Here is a 24,805-nt window from a genome sequence, read left to right as displayed (position 1 = left end):
CAGAGACCTGGCCATGTGGTGCCAGGACAACGTGATCAAGACAAAGGAGATGATTGTGGACTACAGGAAAAAGAGGACAGAACATGCCCCCATTCTCATTGACGGGGCAGTGGTGGAGCAGATTGAGAGCTTCAAGTTCCTCTGTGTCCACATCACCAACAAACTAACATGGTCCAAGCACACCAAGACAGTCGTAAAGAGGGCACAACAAAACCTATTCCTTCTCAGGAGATTGAAAAGATTTAGCATGGGTCTTCAGATCCTCAAAAGGTTCTACAGCTTCACCTTTGAGAGCATCCTGACTGGTTGCATCACTGCCTGGTATGGCAACTGCTAAGGGCTGTGTTTCGTGTAGGCTAAATATGGCGTAATGTTTTGATATCCGTGTAAATCTCTCTAGGACAAGGTGACTTTTTTCAATATATTTGCCTGTATTTACCCCCCAAAATAAAATGCTAATCAAAAATGGCTATCAAAAAGAACTACAAATGCCATGATGATCTGAACAAGACAATACCTGAAGACAAAGGTGTCAGCTAGAGATGACATGCAGGAGCTTGCAGGGATTTGAAGTCTTGCATGATGTCTACTTTGAGTCTAGTATATTGATAAAAGTCACCTTTTCAGAGAGAGATTTGCATGGTTATCAAAACGTCACGCCAGGGTAAGCCTACACGAAATACAGCCCTTAATTTAAGTGTTTCTAAAATTCTCTATGGAATTTTTTTTTATTGGAGCCATTTACCTGTTTGACCACTAGGTTTTATGAGGTTTTATAGCCTACTTGTATGCATGATTATTTGTGTGGCAAGGTACGTTATCGGTGGTGCTGACATGCATGCATCATCATCATCAGGTGTGATAGGGTCACTTTGCCTGGTAAATCAGACTAACAGCAGAGTTCAGTCTGGTTTAGCCAGGCTTGGGTCGCTTAACCTGAGGATTTTGGCAATGAGGCCCTTTATCTACTTCCCCAGATTCAAATGAACTTGTCGATAACATTTTTATGTCTCTGCGTGCCTTTTGAAGGCAGTTGCTAACTAGCGCTAGAGCAATTGCTAACTAGAGTGATACCCATAGACTTCCAGTCATTGCACTTTCGCTAGTTAGCCTTGACTCATGAAACTACCTCTAATTTTCTCCCTAAGATATGTAGTCAATTCCAAAGGTCTTATACCTACACCTAGTGGCTAAACCATAATACTATTGAACAAGGTGTTGAAGGAGTTCTCGATCTAATAAAAGAAAAATAGATAACAATACAAAAATAAATGACCCAATTTGTTATTTATTTGATATGTATCTTCTACATATCTGAAACAGTGATCATGTCTGTATCATATAGAGGGGGGAATTCAGACCATTTTTGAATCAAAATAAAGAACACACTTCAGATATGCTCATATCTGAATAAACAAGTGGCAATCTTTTCAATCTTTTGCAAATCTTCGCCCAAATATAAAGAATATGTTTGACTTAACTTTTAGCATTTTGGTGAAAAACTTAAATTACTTAAATTAACGTTTATATACATTTGGAAATACAATATTTGAGACAATAAATGAACACAAATTGACACAGATGGCTTCCTCCTCAGTTTTCCAGAGTTTCCTCAACAGTGCATGTGGCTAACCTCTGATGTAGGCCTGCTTTGTTCCTCACTGACACCTTTATCACAAATTTCGTAATTGTACTTGTAAGTATTGTACTTGTAAGTATTGTACTTGTAAGTATTGTATTTGCATGCATCAATGGAAGAACAGCACCAGAGCATTGTTTTAGATCCTCATCAATAATAAATGCATTATTTGCAGAAAGATTAGATCAGATAGATTTAGATGAGGCTACACAAAGACTACACATTCAAGTTGACATAATGAGCAGTGAACCTCCCTCTGATTTCACCACTGAGACGTCAAGAGAAATCAGGTTCAATCTTCAGAGGCACTCACAACAATTTTCACGACCCAATGAAACGCAAATACTGTATTAGGTCACAATGAAAACTGCACCTGAGAAAAACGTATTTTCCTACCACAGGACAGGTCTTTTTAATAAGATTTGATAAAAGCTCTTCAATTGTTAAGTATCTGAATAAAATATAAATAAACTGGAAGACTGAAAGATATTTTCTAGTGCAGTGCTCGACAACTATTCTGCCGCAAGACCTTACATTGTGTAAAATAAACACATACAGTATAGGTTCCTAACGTCTGGTTATTAGACCAGTGACCTGTGATTGTCAATAGTGCATTTTGTCCCATCGAGACTGTTTCAAACAAACCGGGTGAAAAGCCGCCCAGTGGAAAACATTTGGCCCATGCCGTCTTAATGACCTCATTTCCTGGTTGTAAACTGTTTTTCTGGTTGTGAAGAAGTCATAAAACCAGATTTTCAACTGGCCTCAGTTACAACCATGTAAAGATGCAGTTTGTATGACGAGATCATGATGTCAAAGTAAATCCTTCATATGTTGGTTGCTATCTGGTCACATAACAACCAGGCAGACAGCTTTTTCTGGTTACCTTCGTTAACAAAATGTTTTTTTATACAACCAGCATACAACGTGACCATAAAGTCATAAACCATGTCATACTGACCACATTGCAAGAGATCATGAGTTTTGCATGTTTTCTCCCACAATGAGTTAAACTTTATACACACAGAAACACAGATTCCACACCGGGAAACATCCGAGACATGACTTGCGGCTACAATCAAGGGCTTTTGAGGATAACATCTGCAAGCGGGACTAGGGATACAATTGCTTTTCGAAACACAAACTACTCTGTTCGTTTTTTTAGGTCAATGTTCTCAACCTTGTGACTTCCTTCTGGCACGCTGTTGATGATATAATATGTAATGGTTCATGTGCTTAGCCTCCACGATCAACCAGGCCGAGACTTAGCCCTGCCCTCTCCACTCTCACTAACAACAATACTGTCAAATTAGAAATGTCAACAATACTGTCAAATGACAATATGTACAGTACAGTACATCCAGGCCCAACCACCCATTGACTCTGGTGGGGTCTTTCAGTGCTGTTTGACCAGAAACTACATCCTCGGGATGGGGCTGAGCAAGTCTGCTCTAAACAGAAGCGGATGTCATTCCTGGAAAAGGGTTTCCCTCCAGTTGAAGCTGTGGTTGGGTCCATGTGTGAGGGGCAGGATGGGTGGGTCCACCAGCTGCCAGACCCCCGTGTCACTCTGCTCCTCGCACGTACAGAAACCCAGGTAGGGGATCTACAGGAGGGAAAGAGGCTCTCGTCAGCCGCAATAAAGGCAGAATGAAAGTTAGGAAGTGGGGTGGAAAGGCAGAGGGGGAGAAAGAGAGAGAGAGAGAGGCAGACAAAGAGAGAGACAGACAGACAGAAACACAGATACAGAGAGATAGGCACAGAGTGAAAGTAAGAGTGAAAAAGAGTGAGGGGGAAGACACAATGAGATCAAAATAAAATATCACATTGAGCGAGTAAAATAAACTTCAGCTGACCTTCCTGACTACTTGGATGAAGTCCTTGGAGGTCTGGGGGCTGCGGCCCTGGAGCTGTCGGGTGCAGGCCTCCAGAGAGGAAGCATGGGCCACAATCAGTATGTTGTTTCCTACAGAGTGAGAGATGAGGAGATGAGGGAAGGGAAGATCAACACGGACCAGATGAATCCCAATGTCCATCCCACACAAGATGTTTCTGTATCACATCTGGGATTCAAATTGTATTGGTTTGCTTTCAAATGCCACGAGCATTTGATTGAGCCTGTCTAGCGTGGAGTGGGAGATGAACAGGATTTGCACTTTTGGGACTATTCCATTGATTCCATTGCCCCAGGCAAGCTCAATCGAGCACAGCTAAAGGATTTGAAAGATAGGTACTAATTGAATGCAGGACTGTTTTTTTTATACACATCCCATCCAAAGCCACAGAAGTGACTGAAACCTGCATCATAATTACCCATGTTTTTGCAGTCAGACAGAATGTCTTTGGTCACTTGGTAGCTCCGGCTCACGTACGTGTCATAGGACTCCGACACGCTAAGTTTGCATATTGGGATGAGAGGTCTGTGGGAAGAAGGAGTGAGAACATGAAAAGGCCCCGGCCCCGTCCAGCAACAACCCTTAGCCCCTACCTTTACCACTTCATGTACGTAGGTCAGAAGGAATTAAATAAGCATAGGCAACATGGTAGTAGCTCCATCATTTTCTTTGATAGGCTTAATGGAATGTTAACCATATTATTTGTACATATCTGGTTGTCTTTATACCTGTGCCTAGGCCCAAGGTTAAAGGGACTAGGGGTTGTTTCTGGATGGAGCCTAAATCTGCGTTTACACATGGAAGCGGCATCGCGCGGTGAAACATCGGCCATTCATCTTCAATGGAAGGAAAGCGAGAGAAGCGGAGAGTTGGCGAGGGACCGTTGAGCGATGCGAGCATGGGCGGGGAAGCTGAAAAGGGCAGGGCTAAAGCTGGGGAAAGCAGAATTTTCATTAAATCCTCCGTGATATGGTGAAGCGACTGACCAATCGATTCTCACCATAGCTTCCAAACCCTACTGGATTGGCTGACAATGGCTGTTAATACGTAGCACAACCCAGCTTGCTTGCTAGCTTGTTAGCACGAGGGCGAGGCTAGCGTGGCTAGGCAAGTGCCGCTTGTATAGTGTAAAAGGCCAGTAAGAGTACAGTATGGAGGTGAACCAGGAAACAGTCTTGCCTGTATCACCTGTATGTTGTGTCAACACTGAAGTGGGATGCAGCCAGGTCTGTGGGAAGGATCCAGGCAGGAAGAGAGCTCCCAGAGACCCACTTGGTCCATTCAAATAGCCCTGGCTCCACTCTGATCTTCAGCTTGCCATCCTGCTGCAGACCTGCAAGGGGAGACAGAGAGGCGCATTAGCAAAAGAGCAAGACTGCAGCCTCTGCTGCACACACCAGCCCTGTCCAAAAACAACCCCTAGTCCCCTAGCCACTTACGTAGATCTGAAATTATTGGATTGAGATAAGCAATTTGGAGACAATTTCACTTAGTCTATGACAACATTTCAACCACTAAAGGGGCAATCCACAGTTAAAACAATAACAAAGCGTCCTCCCTGCCACTGTTTCGGGATGGGGCTGGAGAAATCTAATTCACAGACAGAGCTATGGATGCAAGAACTGACCACCCATGATATCAAATGATAGTTTTAACTATGTTTGTAGGCTATATAGTGTATTCTTAAATGGTTCTGATGGAGTACAACAGTTGCTAAACCTGTGAAGCATTTATAAATTAGATTGTTCAAGAATCAATGGGTACATATAATTCATTTGTAAATTAAATTGTTCTCGAATCAATGGGTACATATCATTAATTTATAAGCCCCAAAATGGATATAGAAACTGCAGATCGCCCTTTAAAGTCTTCATCAGGGATTAACATAATTGATAAGGCTGTTTATCCTAAGCAGGATTTGTGGTGGCAAGTAACTACATGCTGGTTACCTTTGAGGATGTTCTGAGCAGTCTGGACACAGCGCAGAGAAGGCGAACAGTACACAAAGTCTATCACTGTGTTGCTCTCCAACAACGCCTGACCTGCAACACAGACAGACAGATAGACAGAGGAATAGATTGTTATCACACTGTAATGAAACATTAAACATGGAATTGGGCAGATAACATATGTTTTGACAACCACCTACCCACGATTTGTGCTTGTGTGGAACCAAACACAGTGATGGGGGTGTCCATGTCGTAATCTCGGTGTCCTCCATTCCACATGGGCAGGCTGACTGGCATGTTCAGGTTAGTGCGCACATATCTACCTGTAGAACAGAACACCACAACCCAGCACACTGCTGTTATGGTTTCAAAATCTACAAACTATACTGCCGTTTTATCTATCCAATCAAAACATCAGATTCATCCAACTCAAATTGTATGACTCCTTCGAAAGCACACTTGCTTTTAGGATTGATGCGCAATGTCTAATATTAAAGAAGTCTCGAGGTATTGCTCGCCTGAGATAGAGTACCTTATGATAAGCTGTAGACCACACTATCTACCAAGAGAGTTCTAATCTATATTATTCGTAGCCGTCTATTTACCACCACAGACTGATGCTGGCACTAAGACCGCACTCAGCCAACTCTATAAGGCCATAAGCAAACAAGAAAATGCTCATCCAGAAGCGGCGCTCCTAGTGGCCGGGGACTTTAATGCAGGCAAACTTTGAGAGCTGCATTGAGGAGTATACCACCTCCGTCATCGGCTTCATCAATAAGCGTATCGAAGGACGTCTTTCCCCACAGTGACCGTACGTACATATCCTAACCAGAAGCCATGGCTTACAGGCAATATCCGCATCGAGCTAAAGGCTAGAGCTGCCGCTTTCAAGGAGCGGGACACTAATCCGGATATTATCCGCTATGCCCTCAGAAGAACCATCAAACAAGCAAAGCGTCAATACAGGATTAAGACTGAATCTTACTACACCGGCTCTGACGCTTGTCGGATGAGGCAGGGCTGTGAAAACTATTATGGACTACAAAGGACCCAGACGCGAGCTGCCCACTAAAGCGAGCCTACCAGACGAGCTAAATGCCTTTTATGCTCGCTTCGAGGCAAGCAACACTGAAGCATGCACGAGAGCACCAGCTGTTCTGGATGACTGTGTGATAACGCTCTTGATAGCCGATGTGAGCAAGACCTTTAAACAGGTCAACACTCACAAAGCCACGGGACCAGACGGATTACCAGGACGTGTACTCAAAGCATGCGCGGACTAACTGGCAAGTGTCTTCACTGGTATTTTCAACCTCTCCCTGACCGAGTCTGTAATACCAACATGTTTCAAGCAGACCACCATAGTCCCTGTGCCCAAGGAAGCGAAGGTAACCTGCCTAAATGATTACCGCCCCATAGCACTCATGTCGGTAGCCATGAACTACTTTGAAAGGCTGGTCATGGCTCACATCAACAGCATCCTCATGGATACCCTAGACCCACTCCAATTCGCATATGACCCCAACAGATCCACAGATGACGCAATCTCAATAGCACTCCACACTGCCCTTTCCCACCTGGACAAAAGGAACACCTATGTGAGAATGCTGTTCATTGACTACAGCTCAGCGTTCAACACCATAGTGCCCACAAAGCTCATCACTAAGCTAAGGACACTGGGACTAAACTCCTCCCTCTGGATCTTGGACTTCCTGACGGGCCGCCCCCAGGTGGTAAGGGTAGGCAACAACATGTCTGCCACACTGATCCTCAACACCGGGATCCCTCAGGGGTGTGTACTCAGTCCCCTCATGTACTCCCTGTTCACACAGAACTGTTTAGCCAAACACAACTCCAACACCATTATTAAGTTTGCTGATGACACAACAGTGGTAGGCCTGATCACCGACAATGGAGAGACAGCCTATAGGGGGGAGGTCAGTGAACTGGCTAGACAACAACCTCTCCCTCAATGTGATCAAGACAAAGGAGCTGATCATGGACTACAGGAAAAGGCAGGCAGAACAGGCCCCCAATAACATTGATGGGGTTGTAATGGAGCGGTCGAGAGTTTTAAGTTCCTTGGTGTCCACATCACCAACAAACTATCATGGTCCAAACACACCAAGACAGTTATGAATACGGCACGACAAAACCTTTTTCCCCCCAGGAGACTATTATACTGTATATGCATAGTCACTTCACTCCTACATGTATAAATGACCTCAACTAACCTGTACCCCAGCACACTGACTTGGTACCGGTACCCCCTGTATATAGCCTCGTTACTGTTATGTTATTGTGTTACTTTTAATAATTTTTTATGTTTTACTTTAGTTTATTTGGTAAATATTTTCTTAACTCTTTCTGAACTGCACTGTTGGTTAAGGGCTTGTACTGTAAGTAAGCATTTCACGGTAAGGTCTACACTTGTTGTATCCGGCACATGTGACAAATAAAGTTTTATTTGATTCGATTTGACTCTGCTCACCTTTGGAGTCAGAGCACAGTGAAAGCCACTGTTTCCCAAACACCACATCCATCCGCTCACCGTGCCGACAGACAAACAGGGTCCGCTTGGGCAGCTGAGAGGGATTGCTACCGACCCGAAGCACCTAAGAAACAATACAGTGAATTGGGGCATCAAATCCAAAACATTTCTCAACATTTTCAAGAATTGATCAGTACACCAGAAAAACAGCTTTTGTATTGGCGTTTGTGTTTTTATATTAGTTTTTATTTACATTAGTTTGTATTTTGTTATTTGAAGTTTTAATTTAGTTATAGTTGTATACAAATATTTATATTTTTATATTATTTAGTTTCAGTTTTAGGGGCGGCAGGTAGTCTAGGGTTAGAGTGTTGGGCCAGTAACTAAAAGGTTGCTAAATCGAATTCCCGAGCTAACAAGGTAAAAATCTGTCGTTCTGTCCCTGAACAAGGCAGTTAACCTTGTTCCTAGGCCGTCAGTGTAAATAAGAATATGTTCTTATTAACTGACTTGCATAGTTAAATAAAGGCTAAATAAATAAATAAATAAATGTTTTGGTGTTAGGGACAGAAAGCATGCGTTGGAGGCTAGGAGCCATTGGTGTTGTATAATGTTTTGGGGATGTCATTTCTCGCAACTGAGGGCAGTAGTACAGTCGTGGCCAAAAGTTGAGAATGACACAAATATTAATTTCCACAAAGTTTGCTGCTTCAGTGTCTTTAGATACTTTTGTCAGATGTTACTATGAAATACTGAAGTATAATTACAAGTGTTTCAGTGTCAAAGGCTTTCATTGACAATTACATGATGTTGATGCAAAGAGTCAATATTTGCAGTGTTGACCTTTCTTTTTCAAGACCTCTGCAATCTACCCTGGCATGCTGTCAATGAACTTCTGGGCCATATCCTGACTGATGGCAGCCCATTCTTGCATAATCAATGCTTGCAGTTTGTCAGAATTTGTGGGTTTTTGTTTGTCCACCCACCTCTTGAGGATTGACCACAAGTTCTCAATGGGATTAAGGTCTGGGGAGTTTCTGGCCATGGACCAAAAATATCAATGTTTTGTTCCCCGAACCACTTAGTTATCACTTTTGCCTAATGGCAAGGTGCTCCATCATGCTGGAAAAGGCATTGTTCATCACCAAACTGTTCCTGGATGGTTGGAAGAAGTTGCTCTCGGAGGATGTGTTGGTACCATTCTTTATTCATGGCTATGTTCTTAGGCAACATTGTGAGTGAGCCCACTACCTTGGCTGAGAAGCAACCCCACACATGAATGGTCTCAGGATGCTTTACTGTTGGCATGACACAGGACTGATGGTAGCGCTCACCTTGTCTTCTCCGAACAAGCTTTTTTCCGGATGCCCCAAAAAGGGGATTCATCAGAGAAAATGACTTTACCCAAGTCCTCAGCAGTCCAATCCCTGTACCTTTTGCAGAATATCAGTCTGTCCCTGATGTTTTTAATGGAGAGAAGTGGCTTCTTTGCTGCCCTTCTTGACACCAGGCCATCCTCCAAAAGTCTTTGCCTCACTGTGCATGCAGATGCACTCACACATGCCTGCTGCCATTCCTGAGCAAGCTCTGTACTGGTGGTGCCCCAATCCCACAGCTGAATCAACTTTAGGAGTCAGTCCTGGCGCTTGCTGGACTTTCTTGGGCGCCCTGAAGTCTTCTTCACAACAATTTAACCGCTCTCCTTGAAGTTCTTGATGATCCGATAAATGATTGATTTAGGTGCAATCTTACTGGCAGCAATATCCTTGCCTGTGAAGCCTTTTTTTGTAAAGCAATGATGACGGCACGTATTTCCTTGCAGTTAACCATGATTGACAGAGGAAGAACAATGATTCCAAGCACCACCCTCTTTTTGAAGCTTCCAGCCTGTTATTGAAACTCAATCAGCATGACAGAGTGATCTCCAGCCTTGTCCTCGTCAACACTAACACCCGTGTTAACAAGTGAATCACGGACATGATGTCAGCTGGTCCTTTTGTGGCGGAGCTGAAATGCAGTGGAAATGTTTTTTGGGGATTCTGTTCATTTGCATGACAAAGAGGAACTTTGCAATTAATTGCAATTCATCTGATCACTCTTCATAACATTCTGGAGTATATGCAAATTGCCATGTATGGCCACGACTGTACATACATTCTAAAGTCAATCTCAATGAGACTTGGATTTAATATGAATAGCGCAAAGACTGGTGCAAAAAAATATGGTGGAAGGATTTGTTTTTGTTTTCATTTACTATGATAACCTTGATTTGAAGTCATTCTTCAAGAATAATAAGAATCCTGCTGCATATCATAACCAGGACCAGGAATTTTTCCTGATCAGGATTAGACGCTAGGCACTAGTTATCCTGGTTAGGAAAAGCTGTATGGTTTAGTTAAAGAAACGTATTTATTTTCTTTGGAAAAAGTGCCAGTACCTGCATGGGATGACAGATGAGGCTCGAAGTGGGTGTGTCCCCAGGGCTTGCGTTGTCGAGGCGACGGCTGTCCAGCAGCCCATCGAACAGGCCCCTTTCCCTGCTCTCTTTGTCGGAGGTGGCGGAGCAATTGAAGAAGGAGTGTGATCTGCACAGGGTAGAAGACAAGAGTTTACACACATACTCACTACTACTCATTCATCACTACTGACTACTGAGCAGAACTCTCCATGCTCTTTTACAGTGTTCTGGCCCTGGGTACGGGTCAATTCCAATTCAAGATGCAAACAGTTCCTTCTGGATTGACTGAATTGAAATGGAATTGACCCCTGCCCCTATGTTCTGGACCCAGGACTGTAAAGTAAGAAGTAAGAAGCACGCCAGGGGTGTAAGTAAGAAGCACATTCTGAGGGCTCACCCATGGAAGACCCAGGTGTCACACTCGTCTGCCCGGCTGACGTAGTTCTCAGGTAATAGGCCGGACAGCCCCGTGGCCAGGGAGGACCCGTAGACCCAGCCCTCGCTGGTGTTTTTCTGCTCCAAGGGAGACGTGAAGACAAAGTCACCCAGGACCAGCTCCAGCTCGTCCTCATTCTGAGGGGCGTAGGGATACATCACGCGCAGCGTCTGCAACAGAGGGAGGGAAGGACACAGCTTGAGCACACCAGCGCTGTATCTAACACCAGAATACAGTACAATGCAAGGCTATAGGTCTAAATGGGCAAGCTCGTAAAGGGCCACTGTGACATTTACAGCTGTTTCTAAATGAATTATACTGTATATTCCCATTGATTCTTGAAGAATATCAATTATTATAAATGGCTCATGAGCTTGTCTTGTAGAAGGTACAAGGTCCATATCATGAAGTTGATTAGTAGAAAGTACAAGAGTAGTATTGGATGTGAAATGAAAACAAAGTGTTATTATTACCTCATGATTGGCAAACCGAATGTCCCGGGAGAAAAGGACAGCCAGCCAATCACAGCCTAGCTTCACCTCGATTCCCTTGGCCAGCTTTTCCAGGGAAGTCAGGTGATTGGTGGGGAAGTAGTAGGCTAACGTCACATGGAGCTGCTTCTTATGGGGCTCTAAATGGACATCTGAGACAGAGGGAGGAGCACGAGTGAATAAAGGTAAAGAATATAAAGAAAGCCATTTCTGTAGGGCAAACTACTACGGTGGAAATCTAGCTCAGCAAATCATAGAACTACAGACTTGAGCAAAATGTCCCCATATTTTCCAAGCAATCTTTTTTGACGTGTTGTAATCCACCATGCACAATTTGAAATCAAGCTCCAATCTGCCGGTGCTTTATGGTGAGGATAATCTCTTTAGGATTAAGCATTACAGTCAGGGCCGGCGCCAGAACGAATCAGTTGGACAAGCATTTGATTTTTATTCACGGGCACATCCTGTGTGCTTGCGGGCAAACACATTTTGTTAATGGGTGTTATGATAAAGACCATACACTCTTAGAAAAAAAGGTGCTATCTAGAACACAGAAGGGTTCTTTCGCTGTACCCATAGGAGAACCACTTGAAGAACAATTTTTGGTTCCAGGTAGAACCCCTTTGGTTTCAATGTAGAACCCTTTCCACAGAGGGTTCTACATGGAACCCAAAAGGGTTTTACCAGCAACCAAAAATGGTTCTCCTATGGGCTGAAGAACCGTTTTGGAACCATTTTTTCTAAGAGTGTAGGCAGCTCGTGAGTTTCAAGTTTGGGGAAGCTTACAATTTATCCTACCATTTCAACCTATCTGCGTGCCATATGACTATAGGCCAATGCAGCAGTAGGCCTATAACGTCCATCATCACCTAAATAAAATACATAGGACTAAAGCCGCAAAAAAAAAAAGTGGAAAATATCCTGATGAAAATTCTGGTTCTTTCAATCACATTAATATCTCTGCCTCCCTTTCTATCTGTCTTGACTTGAGCTATCGCTAGCAAAATGTAACATTGTACCAACTCGGCAGGTTGGCGTACTCAGACGCGAACGCTCCCTTCATGTTGTCAGGACAGAGAAACCACACACATGCTCATTGCTCACATGGAGCACTCCAAACAAAAAAAATGGACAAAACTCCTAAACGATGGTTATTTATGAAATAAACCAAATCGTGTTTCTCACAAGTGTAGCAGGTTGCGAACTCTGCAAACAACGTTTCCACTCCGAGAATGAGAATGGTAAATTACTGTAATACATGCATTAACCGAAATGAATGTAACTAAATGACAGAGATGAACGGTACATTTCCTAGGACTACTGGTTACATATGTAATGTTGAATTGACAAAAAGAAACAATCAAAGGTCAAACAATTCACACAATGAAACAATGACTGTGCAAGATTTGGCGGGAGACACCGGAGAACATTCTGGAGTGCTGAGTGCATGTATTCTGGAGAGAGACGCCCATATCTTTGCCACACACCCAGCCCCTTCTTCTAGTCTCAACATTTTATACTCAAGACACATTATCTTCACACATTTTAGATGCTTTTCACTGACAGCCGCAACGCAATAATCAGCGAGGCCTATTGCCACGCGCTCTGCCCAAATTGCTGCCTACCCCAATAGGAATAGGCCTATACACTTGTGATTTGAAACAATCCACAGCAAAAGAAGAATATAAGAATATAATGATCCTCTGTGGCCAAGTCAAGCTCTCTGGTAAAGTATTTTTGAATGATTTTATTTAGACAGGAGTAATTATATCATTTTTACGTTAGGGGAAGCCAGCCTCCGAACAGTGCACTGTGCACCCGCCAACTTTCCTTTCTAATGTTCAAGTGGCTGAAATCAAGTGGCTGAAACCATCTCGTATATAATGACGAGATGCTCATGTCTCCGCCCTAACAATGTGAGTCGTTGTCCCAAAGGCCAGAATGCAGGGGACAAGTTTAGGTCTGCATGTAAACGCAATGGGCTTATTCAGGACAGATTTGCGGGAGAGCAAGCCCTCTCACTTCGCCTCTTCCTCTCTGCTGAAACTAGCGAGCGAAACAGCACCCCTCTGTCTTACTATATGTAGCCCGTGTATCTGATGCTGTCTGGCCAGAAAAAGTATGACATGCCATACCCATTTTGTCTAGACAGCATCAGATACATGGTCCACACATACAGAGACAGAGACGAGCTGTTTCACTTGCTCAGATGCTTAATCTGAGATTGATGTGTCTTTCTTTCTCTGCGTGTCTCAGTCAAATCAGTCGGTTGGGCCAGGCCACCTAGGGCCCGCCAATAAATTCAGCCCTGATTACAGTCATCCCTTACCAGCTTAAAATATGTAATTTTCTGACCAAAGCGTGTGCCTGTAAAAAGGCAACGTGTGTATGCTTGTGTGTGTGTCTGGCGTGCTTGCGTGCGTGGGTGTGTGTCCATATGTCACAGGTAGAGATAGTTCCTACCTGCTTTTCTGGCAGCCTCGGAAGCAAAGTCAGCAGCAAACTGCTTGAGGACATCTGCGATCTGCTCCTCGACGAAGAGGCCTATGAAGTTGAAGGAGGTGTAGAGCTCCAGGGGCAGAGGGCTAGGGAAACGACCCCTCCATTGGCCGACCGTGGCTTGCAGGGCCTCCAACAGGGCATCCACCTTCTTGTCTGCACACTGCGGGACAGGGTAGAGTCTGAGTACCACACAAACACTGAGTCTTACATTAACATTTAGGGCCAGTTTTCCAGACACAGATTAGTCCTAGTCCGTGGACTTGTGCTCAATGGAGAATCACCATTAAAAGCATGTTTTAGTCCAGGACTAGGCTTAATCTGTATCTGAGAAACTGGCCCTTACTAGACAGATGTTACAGTCTCTTGACCTCAACGGGACTTCCTGGATAATTGCACACTTAGAAAAAAGGGTTCCAAAAGGGTTTTTCGGCTGTCCCCATAGAATAACTATTTTTGGTTACAGGTGGAACTTTTTTAGGTTCTACATGAAACCAAAAAGTGTTTTTCAAAGGCTTCACCTATTGGGACAGTCAAAGAACACCTTCAGCACCTTTTCTTCATAAGTCTTAAGTAATATAATTACAATACTTCATGGTTAGCTGAATTCGAGGGAGAAGCATTCATGTGTTGATGTATGACGTGAGGCGTGTCATTTCCCCCTGGGCTCACCATGAAGAACTGGCAGAGCGTGATGTGGGGGAAGATGTTGTGGGCCTTGTTCTTGCCGCAGGAGACGCGGGACTGCTGCCAGAAGTGATGAAGCTGATTCTGCAGGGGTCCACTGGGGCGCAGGTACAGGACATACTCTCTGGGCAACGGGTCATCCAGGAAGGGGTCATCCACATGGGAGAACAGCCTGAGGAAGAGCAGGAGAAGAAGAAGAGGAGGAGGAGGCTTATCAACGACTGAGGTAGAAGATGTGTGTGTGTGTGGGGGGGGGGGGGGGCTCCAATGCAGCTGTTTTGATCTCAATATGAAATCATTTCTGGGTAACAATTAAGTACCTTACTGTGATTGTTTCCATTTAAAATGGTCAAAAATAAACAAAAAAATTGCTTCTTAGAAAATAGTCATTTCTCAAGCAAGAACTTAGCTAGGACTGTCTGGACGTGGTCTGAGTAGGAAACTGAAAAACTAGCTGTTATTGAAAAATAGGTTTGGAACTCTCTTTCTTATTGGTCTATTAACTAATTTACCATCTGGTGATGTCACCAGGCAGGCCAAAACTCTATCCCACCAAAACATGTTGAAACTTTAGACGGTCTTTTCAAACAGCTCTTACACTAAAATGGCATCCTTATACTTTTCACAATTTCACAGTATTATTCCAACCTCATAGTGTGGAAATATATATAAAACCCAGGAAATGTTGACTGCACATTTAAAGAATTGTAGTCATTCACACATATGCAGCACAGCAGAGGGCGGCATAACACACATGGTTAATCTCTGGGAGTGTGTGTTTTTATACCTGTGCATGTGTGTGTTAGAACTCACCAGTCACATGCTGCCTGTACACTCCTGCCTCCTGTTGATACTAGTGCCTTCAATCTGCAAAGACAGAAAACAGTGATGGCTACAATGCTTCCTTTTGAAGGCACAAAGTCAGAGTTCACCATCTCTGTTCCCTATTTGTCTGAGATAAGTGACCCAGGCTGCGTCCCAAATGGCAACCTATTGCCTATTGGGCCCCCGTCAAAAGTAGTGCACAATATAGGGAAAAGGCTCCCATCTGGGAGGCACAGATTCACACAGTTGTAAGAAGCACTACTGAGGCAGAGTTCATACACTGTATCTTTAGTCATGTGGAGCATGGTTCAGCAGGAGTAACACAGCCTTTATTATAAACAGCGGAGCCTGATACAGTGGACAGTTATGCTAAGGTCATCATATCGTTTCAATAAGACACGCCAGAGGGAAGTGTGGAGGAGATTCCTTCGATACAGTATGAGTATGAATAAAACATAAAGGTGTGAAGTGAACAACCCACCGCATATAATTTCCACTAAGCCATTTCAAATGTCAAAACCAATTCAATCCATGAAAATAGACACACATGCTAAGTCACTCTCCAAAATAGCAGACAACCTGGAGGCCTGGTTAACAAGCAGTGGAGGGAGCATGCTGATCCTTATTAGGCCATCAAAACCTAATTGCAAACTATTTAAGGAAAGGAAAAAAACTTGGAAACTGCTAATGCGATTCACCTCTCTGGGGACTATAGTCTCCATGGCATCTACAGCGGTGGAAACCAAGACCGCACCTAGTACCGAGACCTAGGGGACACCAGTAGGGCAGAGACAGACCCTCTCCAATGTAAATGTAGATGTTTGGTTTGGACAAGGCCTCTTGGCCTTCCTTACCTTTTGGCTCACTTATTAAAAGTACAAATACAATGTTGATCCAGTTTAACTTACTTGTGTATCCGCAAACACGTGCTGACGCAATAGAGTCAAAAGGTATTAACCAACCAGTTTAACATTTGAGCTCCACCAGATACCCAAGTCAATCTGTGGAAAAGGGTAGTACAGATCCTTAATGGTATATCTACCGTAAGAATGTAGGACATATTTCAACTTTCACCCAGGCCCTTCAACAGTACTAGTTTAAACTTGACAATACTAGGATTGTGTGAAGATGTAATGTTGCGGACAGGGAGTGTCCACAGGAGATTGATTTCATGCATTACATCAGCCAAACATACAGTGGGGCAAAAAGTATTTAGTCAGCCACCAATTGTGCAAGTTCTCCCACTTAAAAAGATGAGAGAGGCCTGTAATTTTCATCATAGGTACACTTCAACTATGACAGACAAAATTAGAAAAAAAATCCAGAAAATCACATTGTAGGATTTTTATGAATTTATTTGCAAATTATGGTGGAAAATAAGTATTTGGTCAATAACAAAAGTTTATCTCAATACTTTGTTATATACCCTTTGTTTTGCAATGACAGAGGTCAAACGTTTTCTGTAAGTCTTCACAAGGTTTTCACACACTGCTGGTATTTTGGCCCATTCCTCCATGCAGATCTCCTCTAGAGTAGTGATGTTTTGGGGCTGTTGCTGGGCAACACGGACTTTCAACTCCCCCCAAAGATTTTCTATGGGGTTGAGATCTGAAGACTGGCTAGGCCATTCCAGGACCTTGAAATGCTTCTTACAAAGCCACTCCTTCGTTGCTCGGGCGGTGTGTTTGGGATCATTGTCATGCTGAAAGACCCAGCCACGTTTCATCTTCAATGCCCTTGCTGATGGAAGGAGGTTTTCACTCAAAATCTCACAATACATGGCCCCATTCATTCTTTCCTTTACACGGATCCGTCGTCCTGGTCCCTTTGCAGAAAAACAGCCCCAAAGCATGATGTTTCCACCCCCATGCTTCACAGTAGGTATGGTGTTCTTTGGATGCAACTCAGCATTCTTTGTCCTCCAAACACGACGAGTTGAGTTTTTACCAAAAAGCTATATTTTTGTTTCATCTGACCATATGACAGTCTCCCAATCTTCTTCTGGATCATCCAAATGCTCTCTAGCAAACTTCAGACGGGCCTGGACATGTACTGGCTTAAGCAGGGGGACACGTCTGGCACTGCAGGATTTGTGTCCCTGGCGGCGTAGTGTGTTACTGATGGTAGGCTTTGTTACTTTGGTCCCAGCTCTCTGCAGGTCATTCACTAGGTGTGGTTCACTTGTGATCATTTTGACCCCACGGGGTGAGATCTTGTGTGGAGCCCCAGATCGAGGGAGATTATCAGTGGTCTTGTATGTCTTCCATTTCCTAATAATTGCTCCCACAGTTGATTTCTTCAAACCAAGCTGCTTACCTATTGCAGATTCAGTCTTCCCAGCCTGGTGCAGGTCTACAATTTTGTTTCTGGTGTCCTTTGACAGCTCTTTGGTCTTGGCCATAGTGGAGTTTGGAGTGTGACTGTTTGAGGTTGTAGACAGGTGTCTTTTATACTGATAACAAGTTCAAACACGTGCCATTAATACAGGTAACGAGTGGAGGACAGAGGAGCCTCTTAAAGAAGAAGTTACAGGTCTGTGAGAGCCAGAAATCTTGCTTGTTTGTAGGTGACCAAATACTTATTTTCCACCATAATTTGCAAATAAATTCATAAAACATCTTACAATGTGATTTTCTGGATTTTTTTTCTCATTTTGTATGTCATAGTTGAAGTGTACCTATGATGAAAATTACAGGCCTCTCTCATCTTTTTAAGTGGGAGAACTTGCACAATTGGTGGCTGACTAAATACTTTTTTGCCCCACTGTATGAGGCCACAGGGGAACAGCTACATAGGAACAACAAACACTCTACCCTCACACAGGAAATGCTCAATACGTGTGCATGTATCTCTTTAATCTTTGATCATTCGCTCCAACTCAACATAGGGCTCCCATATTGAGTTCATTCAAATGTCTCCCTACATCAGAGACAGTGTCACAGGTTACATGGCCTGAAGTTCGTCATTACACCAGTCACAGATATGAAGACATGGGAGAGCAACTACATAGGAACCACAAACACTCTACCATCACACAGTAATGGGCGGCAGGGTAGCCTAGTAGTTAGAGTGTTGGACTAGTAACCGGAAGGTTGCAAGTTCAAACCCCCAAGCTGACAAGGTACAAATCTGTCGTTCTATCCCTGAACAGGCAGTTAACCCACTCTTCCTAGGCTGTCATTGAAAATAAGAATTTGTTCTTAACTGACTTGCCTGGTTAAATAAAGGTAAAATAAAAAAAAGGCTCAATGTATGCATGTGTCTCTTGTATTTCAATATGAATATCTTTAAGGACCATTCCAACACAGAAAAGCTGATACTTCCTTAAACATTTTTGGGAAATTATTTCACTCATATATTTTTTATTATGATCATATTTCATAGAAATCATATTTCATAGAAATCTGGAAACACTGGACAGTTACTTTAAAGGAGGCTACAATACTCAGATCAACTGGGTGTCCTGCCACAAGACTGGCTTTAGCCCGAGATAAAACTGAATACAACTGAGCTAAAACCTGGGCATTAGTTTAGGTAGCTAATGCTAGTCTTCAGGTGTAAGGCGCACTTACTCCTTAGACCAAAAGTGAGTGTGTATACAGTTGAAGTCAGAAGTTTGCATACACCTTAGCCAAATACATTTAAACTCAGTTTTTCACAAATCCTGACATTTAATCCTCATAAAAATTCCCTGTCTTAGGTCAGTAAGGATCACCACTTTATTTTAAGAATGTGAAATGTCAGAATAACAGTAGAGAGAATGACTTATTTCAGCTTTTATTTATTTCTTTCATCACATCCCAGTGGGTCAGAAGTTTACACACACTCAATTAGTATTTGGTAGCATTGTCTTTCAATTGTTTAACTTGGGTCAAACGTTTCGGGTAGCCTTCCACAAGCTTCCCACAATAAGCTGGGTGAATTTGGGCTCATTCCTCCTGACAAAACTGGTGTAACTGAATCAGGTTTGTAGGCCACCTTGCTCGCACACGCTCTTTCAGTTCTGCCCACAAATTTTCTATAGGATTGAGGTCAGGGCTTTGTGATGGCCACTCCAATACCTTGACTTTGTTGTCCTTAAGCCATTTTGCCACAACTTTGAAAGTATGCTTGGGGTCATTGTCTATTTGGAAGACCCATTTTTGACCAAGCTTTAACTTCCTGACTGACGTCTTGAGATGTTGCTTCAATATATCCACATAATTTTCCTTCCTCGTGATGCCATCTATTTTGTGAAGTGCACCAGTCCCTCCTGCAGCAAAGCACCCCCACAACATGATGCTGCCACCCCCGTGCTTCACGGTTGGGATGGTGTTCTTCGGCTTGCAAGCCTCCCCCTTTTCCTCCAAACATAATGATGGTCAATATGGCCAAACATATCTATTTTGACCAGAGGACATTTTTCCAAAAAGTACGATCTTTGTCCCCATGTGAAGTTGCAAACCGTTGTCGGGCTTTTTATGTCGGGTTTGTAGCAGTGACTTCTTCCTTGCTGAGCGGCCTTTCAGGTTATGTCGATATAGGACAGATTTTCCTGTGGATATAGATACTTTTGTACCTGTTTCCTCCAGCATCTTCACAAGGTCCTTTGCTGTTGTTCTGAGATTGATTTGCACTTTTCGCACCAAAGTACGTTCATCTCTAGGAGACAGAACGCGTCTCCTTCCTGAGCGGTATGACGGCTGTGTGGTACCATGGTGTTTATACTTGTGTACTATTGTTTGTACAAATGAACGTGGTACCTTCAGGCATTTGGAAATTGCTCCCAAGGATGAACCAGACTTGTGGAGGTCTACAATTTTTCTTCTGAGGTCTTGGCTGATTTCTTTTGATTTTCCCATGATGTCACGCAAAGAGGCACTGAGTCTGAAGGTAGGCCTTGAAATACATCCACAGGTACACCTTCAATTGACTCAAATTATGTCAATTAGCCTATCAGAAGCTTCTAAAGCCATGACATCATTTTCTGGAATTTTCCAAGCTGTTTAAAGGTACAGTTTACTTAGTGTATGTAAACTTCTGACCCACTGGAATTGTGATACAGTGAATAATAAGTGAAATAATTTGTCTGCATACAATTGTTGGAAAAATTACCTGTGTCATGCACAAAGTAGATGTCCTAACTGACTTGCCAAAACTATAGTTTGTTAACAAGACATTTGTGGAGTGGTTGAAAAACTAGTTTTCATGACTCCAACGGTAGTGTATGTAAACTTCTGACTTCAACTGTATATGACAAGCCCTGTTCCAGAGTGGAAGCTAAATGTGGCCCATGTACCAAGTTTGTATCAAATTCTGAATCAAAGGAGGTGCAGCGATCAGATCTCTGTAACTGAATATATTAGGTGCATAACCCAATCACACATAGAAAAGCCACAGTTGTGTGAGTTCAGCGACATTCAGCTCAGAATTGTTCCAACCTCAATGGAAAAAACAGGCAGCTGCTTTTGACTTGTGGCCTGTTCTCTGTTCTAGAGATCCTCTGTGAACCGCACAGGCCTCAGTCCAACATCCTAAAAAAGGTAGCGAAAGCATTCTCCCTGTCAGGCTGTCTATGCGCTGTGCTGAAGTGAACCCCTTAAGAGTATCACAGTGCTTCCCCATCTACACTTCAGATGCTTCTGACAGGAAACACTTCAGAAGTAAATCAGCTGAGGACAATGTGGTCTGTCTTTCTCAGATCTGAACCAGGCGTAAAAATAAGCTGTGGTCACTGGTATTTAAAGGTTTGCAATCAACTGAAATGGTTTGAATGAAGAGAGAACCAGTGTGACAGTTAGATCACTCCCACATGTGAACACATCATAGCCCAGGGTTCCCCAACAAGTTGGTTTTATTCATCCCTCCAAGTTTTTTTGTTTTGTTTTTTTAATGAAAAAAAAAGAGTATATATTATTTTGGGGGCTTGGTGGGTTGTTTTCTTTGTTGGACATAAAAGACAGCTTATTTTTGATGTATAACTTTGTACCCATTTTTCATGATATCCAATTGGTAGATAAAAGGATTGTCCCATCGCTGCAACTCCCGTAAGAACTCGAGAGAGAGAGAGAGAGAGAGAGAGAGAGAGAGAGAGAGAGAGAGAGAGGCGAAAGCCATGCGTCCTTCAAAACACAACCCTGTCAAATCGCACTGCTGGCTTAACCAGGAAGCCAGCTGCACCAATGTGCTGGAGGAAACACCATACAACTGGCGGCTGTAGTCAGCATGCATGCACCCGGCCCACCACAGGAGTCGCAAGAGCGCAATTGGACAAGGATATCCTGGCCGGCCAAACCCTCCCCTAACCCAGACGACACTGGGACAATTTTGCGTCGCCTTGTGTATCCCGATCACGGCCGGCTGCGACACAGCCCAGGATCGAACCCAGATCTGTAGTGACGCCTTAAGCACGGCAGTGCTTTAGACCGCTGCACCACTCAGGAAGCCCTGCGATTTTCAGAAATCTGTTCCCAAGTATTCCCACACATAATAGAGAGATGTAATCGTACACAAATAATAATTAATAATAATTGATTGGATTTATATAGCACATTTCTACTAACTGAGGTACTCTAAGCGCTTTACATAGTAGGGGGAAACTCATCTCATCCACCATCAATGTTTAGCACCAGCCTCAGTGATGCACAGGGACCATTTTTGTGCCAGAACCACACATCAGCTATCAGATGGAGAGCTGAGGAGTGATATATGTCAATTAGGAATGAAGGGGATGATTAAGTGGCCATGATGGAATGTGGCCAGATTGGGAATTGAGCCATGACACCGAGGTGAACACCCCTAATCTTACAATAAGCGCCATGGGATTTTGAGTGACCACAGAGAGTCAGGACACCCGTTTTAACGTCCCATCCGAAAGACGGCACCCTACGCACGACAATGTTCCCAAATAAAATTAAGGTTTGAAATTATTCAATTTTTGTCAAATATTATATCCTTCTAGGCTTCTTGCGGTCAGTTTGCAGTGGAATTTTTTTAATTTTATTATTATGTTCCGGCCCCCCGACCGTCCGCTTCAAGAACAAATTGGCCCGTGGCTGAATCTAGTTGATGATGCCTAAGTTGACAGAGACACAGAGCCAGCAACAGCAGGGCTGTGCTGTGGTCGTCCACCACAGCAGGATGAGAACTGCATCAAGTATGAACATGGTGTAGACACTGACTCTTAATTGAGCATAACTGCTGTTTTTCTGGTCCCTGAATTCATTTAAATTCAATTCAACTTTATTTGACCCTACGGCTATTACAATTTTAATGACGTTCCCAGAATAGACCTTTGTTTGAGCAGTAAAGTAGTCTTACCAGGGCTGGGGTGAATTTAGAAATGGAATTCAAATGAATTTCATTATGACTGAGCTACTGTAATAGTGTTGTGTGTCTGTAGCATGGAAGAGCTCAGCTTCATCCTGAGGTATTTATTTACACTATCACCCCACACACCCATGTCTTGCACTCAGTTTCTCAACCTATCACATCTGTCCAGCAATAACATGACATCAACGATCCCACAAGTCCATGTGCACTTGTAATTGACTACATTTTGATCTGTGAGTTTGGGTGCAAGGCTTGGACCCAGTTGGATCCAGTTTCCTCCAGAGCTGATGAAGTACAAATGCTGTACAACATTCTGTTTTGTGAGCTAATATAATTTTAGTCCAATCTCTCTGGGAAAAATAAAATAAATATGAACATTTCAAAACACACAATGTCGTCTGCAACTGACGAAATCTGGGGGAAATCAACGTAGAAGACCGTCCTTGAGAGCCTTCTCACCAATCGCCAAGTTATCACTCCCTAGGAGTCTACAGATCATATACCAACTTTAATTTGTGTAATAACAATCTCTCGTGACAGCCTTAACATGTAGTGGCTGATTTGGTCGTGGGTGTAGAGTCTAGTGCAATAATAACTGTTCATTAGTGCTGAAATACTTACTCTACTACAGTGTATGGAGCGACATGGGAAGTCAGCTTGTCTCAGTCCATGGTTCATGATCTATTCTAGTGTATTTATATACCCATTGATCATTTAACCTTGTGTTACATGGATTGCTTGTTATTCAGATCAGAGTCAGTGGTTGTAAAGGACTTTATCACACAAACTAATCATTCTTGAAGGTTAGAAAACCACTTGCTTTTTCTAACGCCCACTACGCTATGAAAGTGAGATTTTCCAACCAGAGAGTTCCTGTGAGCTTCTCAAGACAGGAAGAGGAACAGATGAGCCTCTAAGCAGGACACCCCCACAATCAGCGCACTCATGTACGTATGTATTAGTACACCGAGTGTATGTGTGTGTCTGTGTGAAAGTTTTTACGGTGCACAAATAAACTAACACGTCCTTTTGTAGCACTGTAGACAGCATTATGTTCCTTCTTCTGAGTAATACAATGTAGGACTTCACACATAATTGGGCAGACATACAAGTACACATGGAGACAATGACTAATATTGTCCAAAGGTTCTGAAAAAGAACTAACTATGAAGCTGAGGAAACCAGGGGTTAGTTAGTCAACCTTTAAGCTGAACTTTAGTCACTTAATTTCCACGTGTTGAAAGACTGAATCATAAGGAATAATTGATACCCAAAAGGTGTTGTGAAGACCACGAGATGAACAAGGAGACAATTAAATGTCAAGTTGGTCAGGACAGGCTGAGATAGCAATAAAGGGCTACAACACCCCACCAGATCTGTGATTAAGCCCGGGTTTCAACCCAAGGCACGGCATAGGGCAGCCCAATAGACAACCGACAATTCACCTTTTAAAGGTAACTTATGTTTGAGCCAACGTTTCCAGTGTTGACCATGAATGCGATCTCTGCGAACATTGGGGAAATTACCTTTAAGAGGGTGTATCGTCAGCTGTTTAGTGTGCTGCTCTAGTAACGTGCCTTGTATTGAATCATGGACTAAGTCAACGAAAGAAGGTGGGGAAGGATGCAATTCTTAAATATTGGAACAGGGCCTTTGTTTCATGCCAAAGTTACCATGTGCAGTAAAGCCTTCCAGTGTGATATTTACCGCTCAGAACACTACTGTGTGTATGATTATCACCCCTGGCTTCCTCTCCTCTCAGTCTCCTCTTGACCAACCAGGGCAGCAGACAGACGGTGTGAAGTCACAAATGCAGACACACCTTTCAAATGTCATATTATGGCTATGCACAGTCTTGTAATGATGTGCAAATAGTTAAAGTACAAAAGGGAAACTAAATCAACATAAATATTGATTATATTTACAATGGTGTTTGTTCTTCACTAGTTGCCCTTTTCTTGTGGCAACAGGTCACAAATCTCGCTGCTGTGACGGCAAACTGTGGTATTTCAACCAACAGATACGGGAGTTTATCAGAATTTGATTTGTTTTGGAATTCTTTGTGGGTCTGTGTAATCGGAGGGAAATATGTCTCTAATATGGTCATACATTTGGCAGGAG

The 24,805-nt window shown here is 43.1% G+C and overlaps 1 protein-coding gene across 6 annotated transcripts in view; it reads right to left on the bottom strand.

Annotated features, from left to right (window-relative positions):
- Positions 1-1,269: 1,269 nt before the first annotated feature.
- Positions 1,270-24,805, bottom strand: part of LOC110507163 (ubiquitin-associated and SH3 domain-containing protein B) — a 52,385-nt gene continuing 28,849 nt past the window's right edge. For 3 of the 6 annotated variants that reach the window (XM_021587038.2, XM_036965767.1, XM_036965768.1), the window contains 13 exons: positions 15,362-15,415; positions 14,534-14,720; positions 13,826-14,024; positions 11,345-11,514; positions 10,833-11,041; positions 10,415-10,562; positions 7,978-8,101; positions 5,684-5,806; positions 5,484-5,576; positions 4,723-4,867; positions 3,953-4,059; positions 3,496-3,605; positions 1,270-3,245 (listed from right to left, as the gene is read on the bottom strand). In XM_021587038.2, the coding sequence (XP_021442713.2) occupies positions 3,108-3,245; positions 3,496-3,605; positions 3,953-4,059; positions 4,723-4,867; positions 5,484-5,576; positions 5,684-5,806; positions 7,978-8,101; positions 10,415-10,562; positions 10,833-11,041; positions 11,345-11,514; positions 13,826-14,024; positions 14,534-14,720; positions 15,362-15,415 (1,807 nt within the window). In that variant the 3' untranslated portion in view covers positions 1,270-3,107. Of the gene's footprint in view, positions 3,246-3,495; positions 3,606-3,952; positions 4,060-4,262; positions 4,868-5,483; positions 5,577-5,683; positions 5,807-7,977; positions 8,102-10,414; positions 10,563-10,832; positions 11,042-11,344; positions 11,515-13,825; positions 14,025-14,533; positions 14,721-15,361; positions 15,416-24,805 lie in introns of those variants that run through there. The other 3 variants (XM_021587039.2, XM_036965769.1, XR_005040091.1) reach the window with 3 other exon arrangements.

This window comes from Oncorhynchus mykiss, chromosome 27, assembly GCF_013265735.2.
Source record: "Oncorhynchus mykiss isolate Arlee chromosome 27, USDA_OmykA_1.1, whole genome shotgun sequence".
Lineage (NCBI taxonomy): Eukaryota > Metazoa > Chordata > Actinopteri > Salmoniformes > Salmonidae > Oncorhynchus > Oncorhynchus mykiss.
The sequence above is the reverse complement of the archived record's forward strand: the minus strand, read 5'-3'. Positions and strand labels throughout refer to the sequence as shown.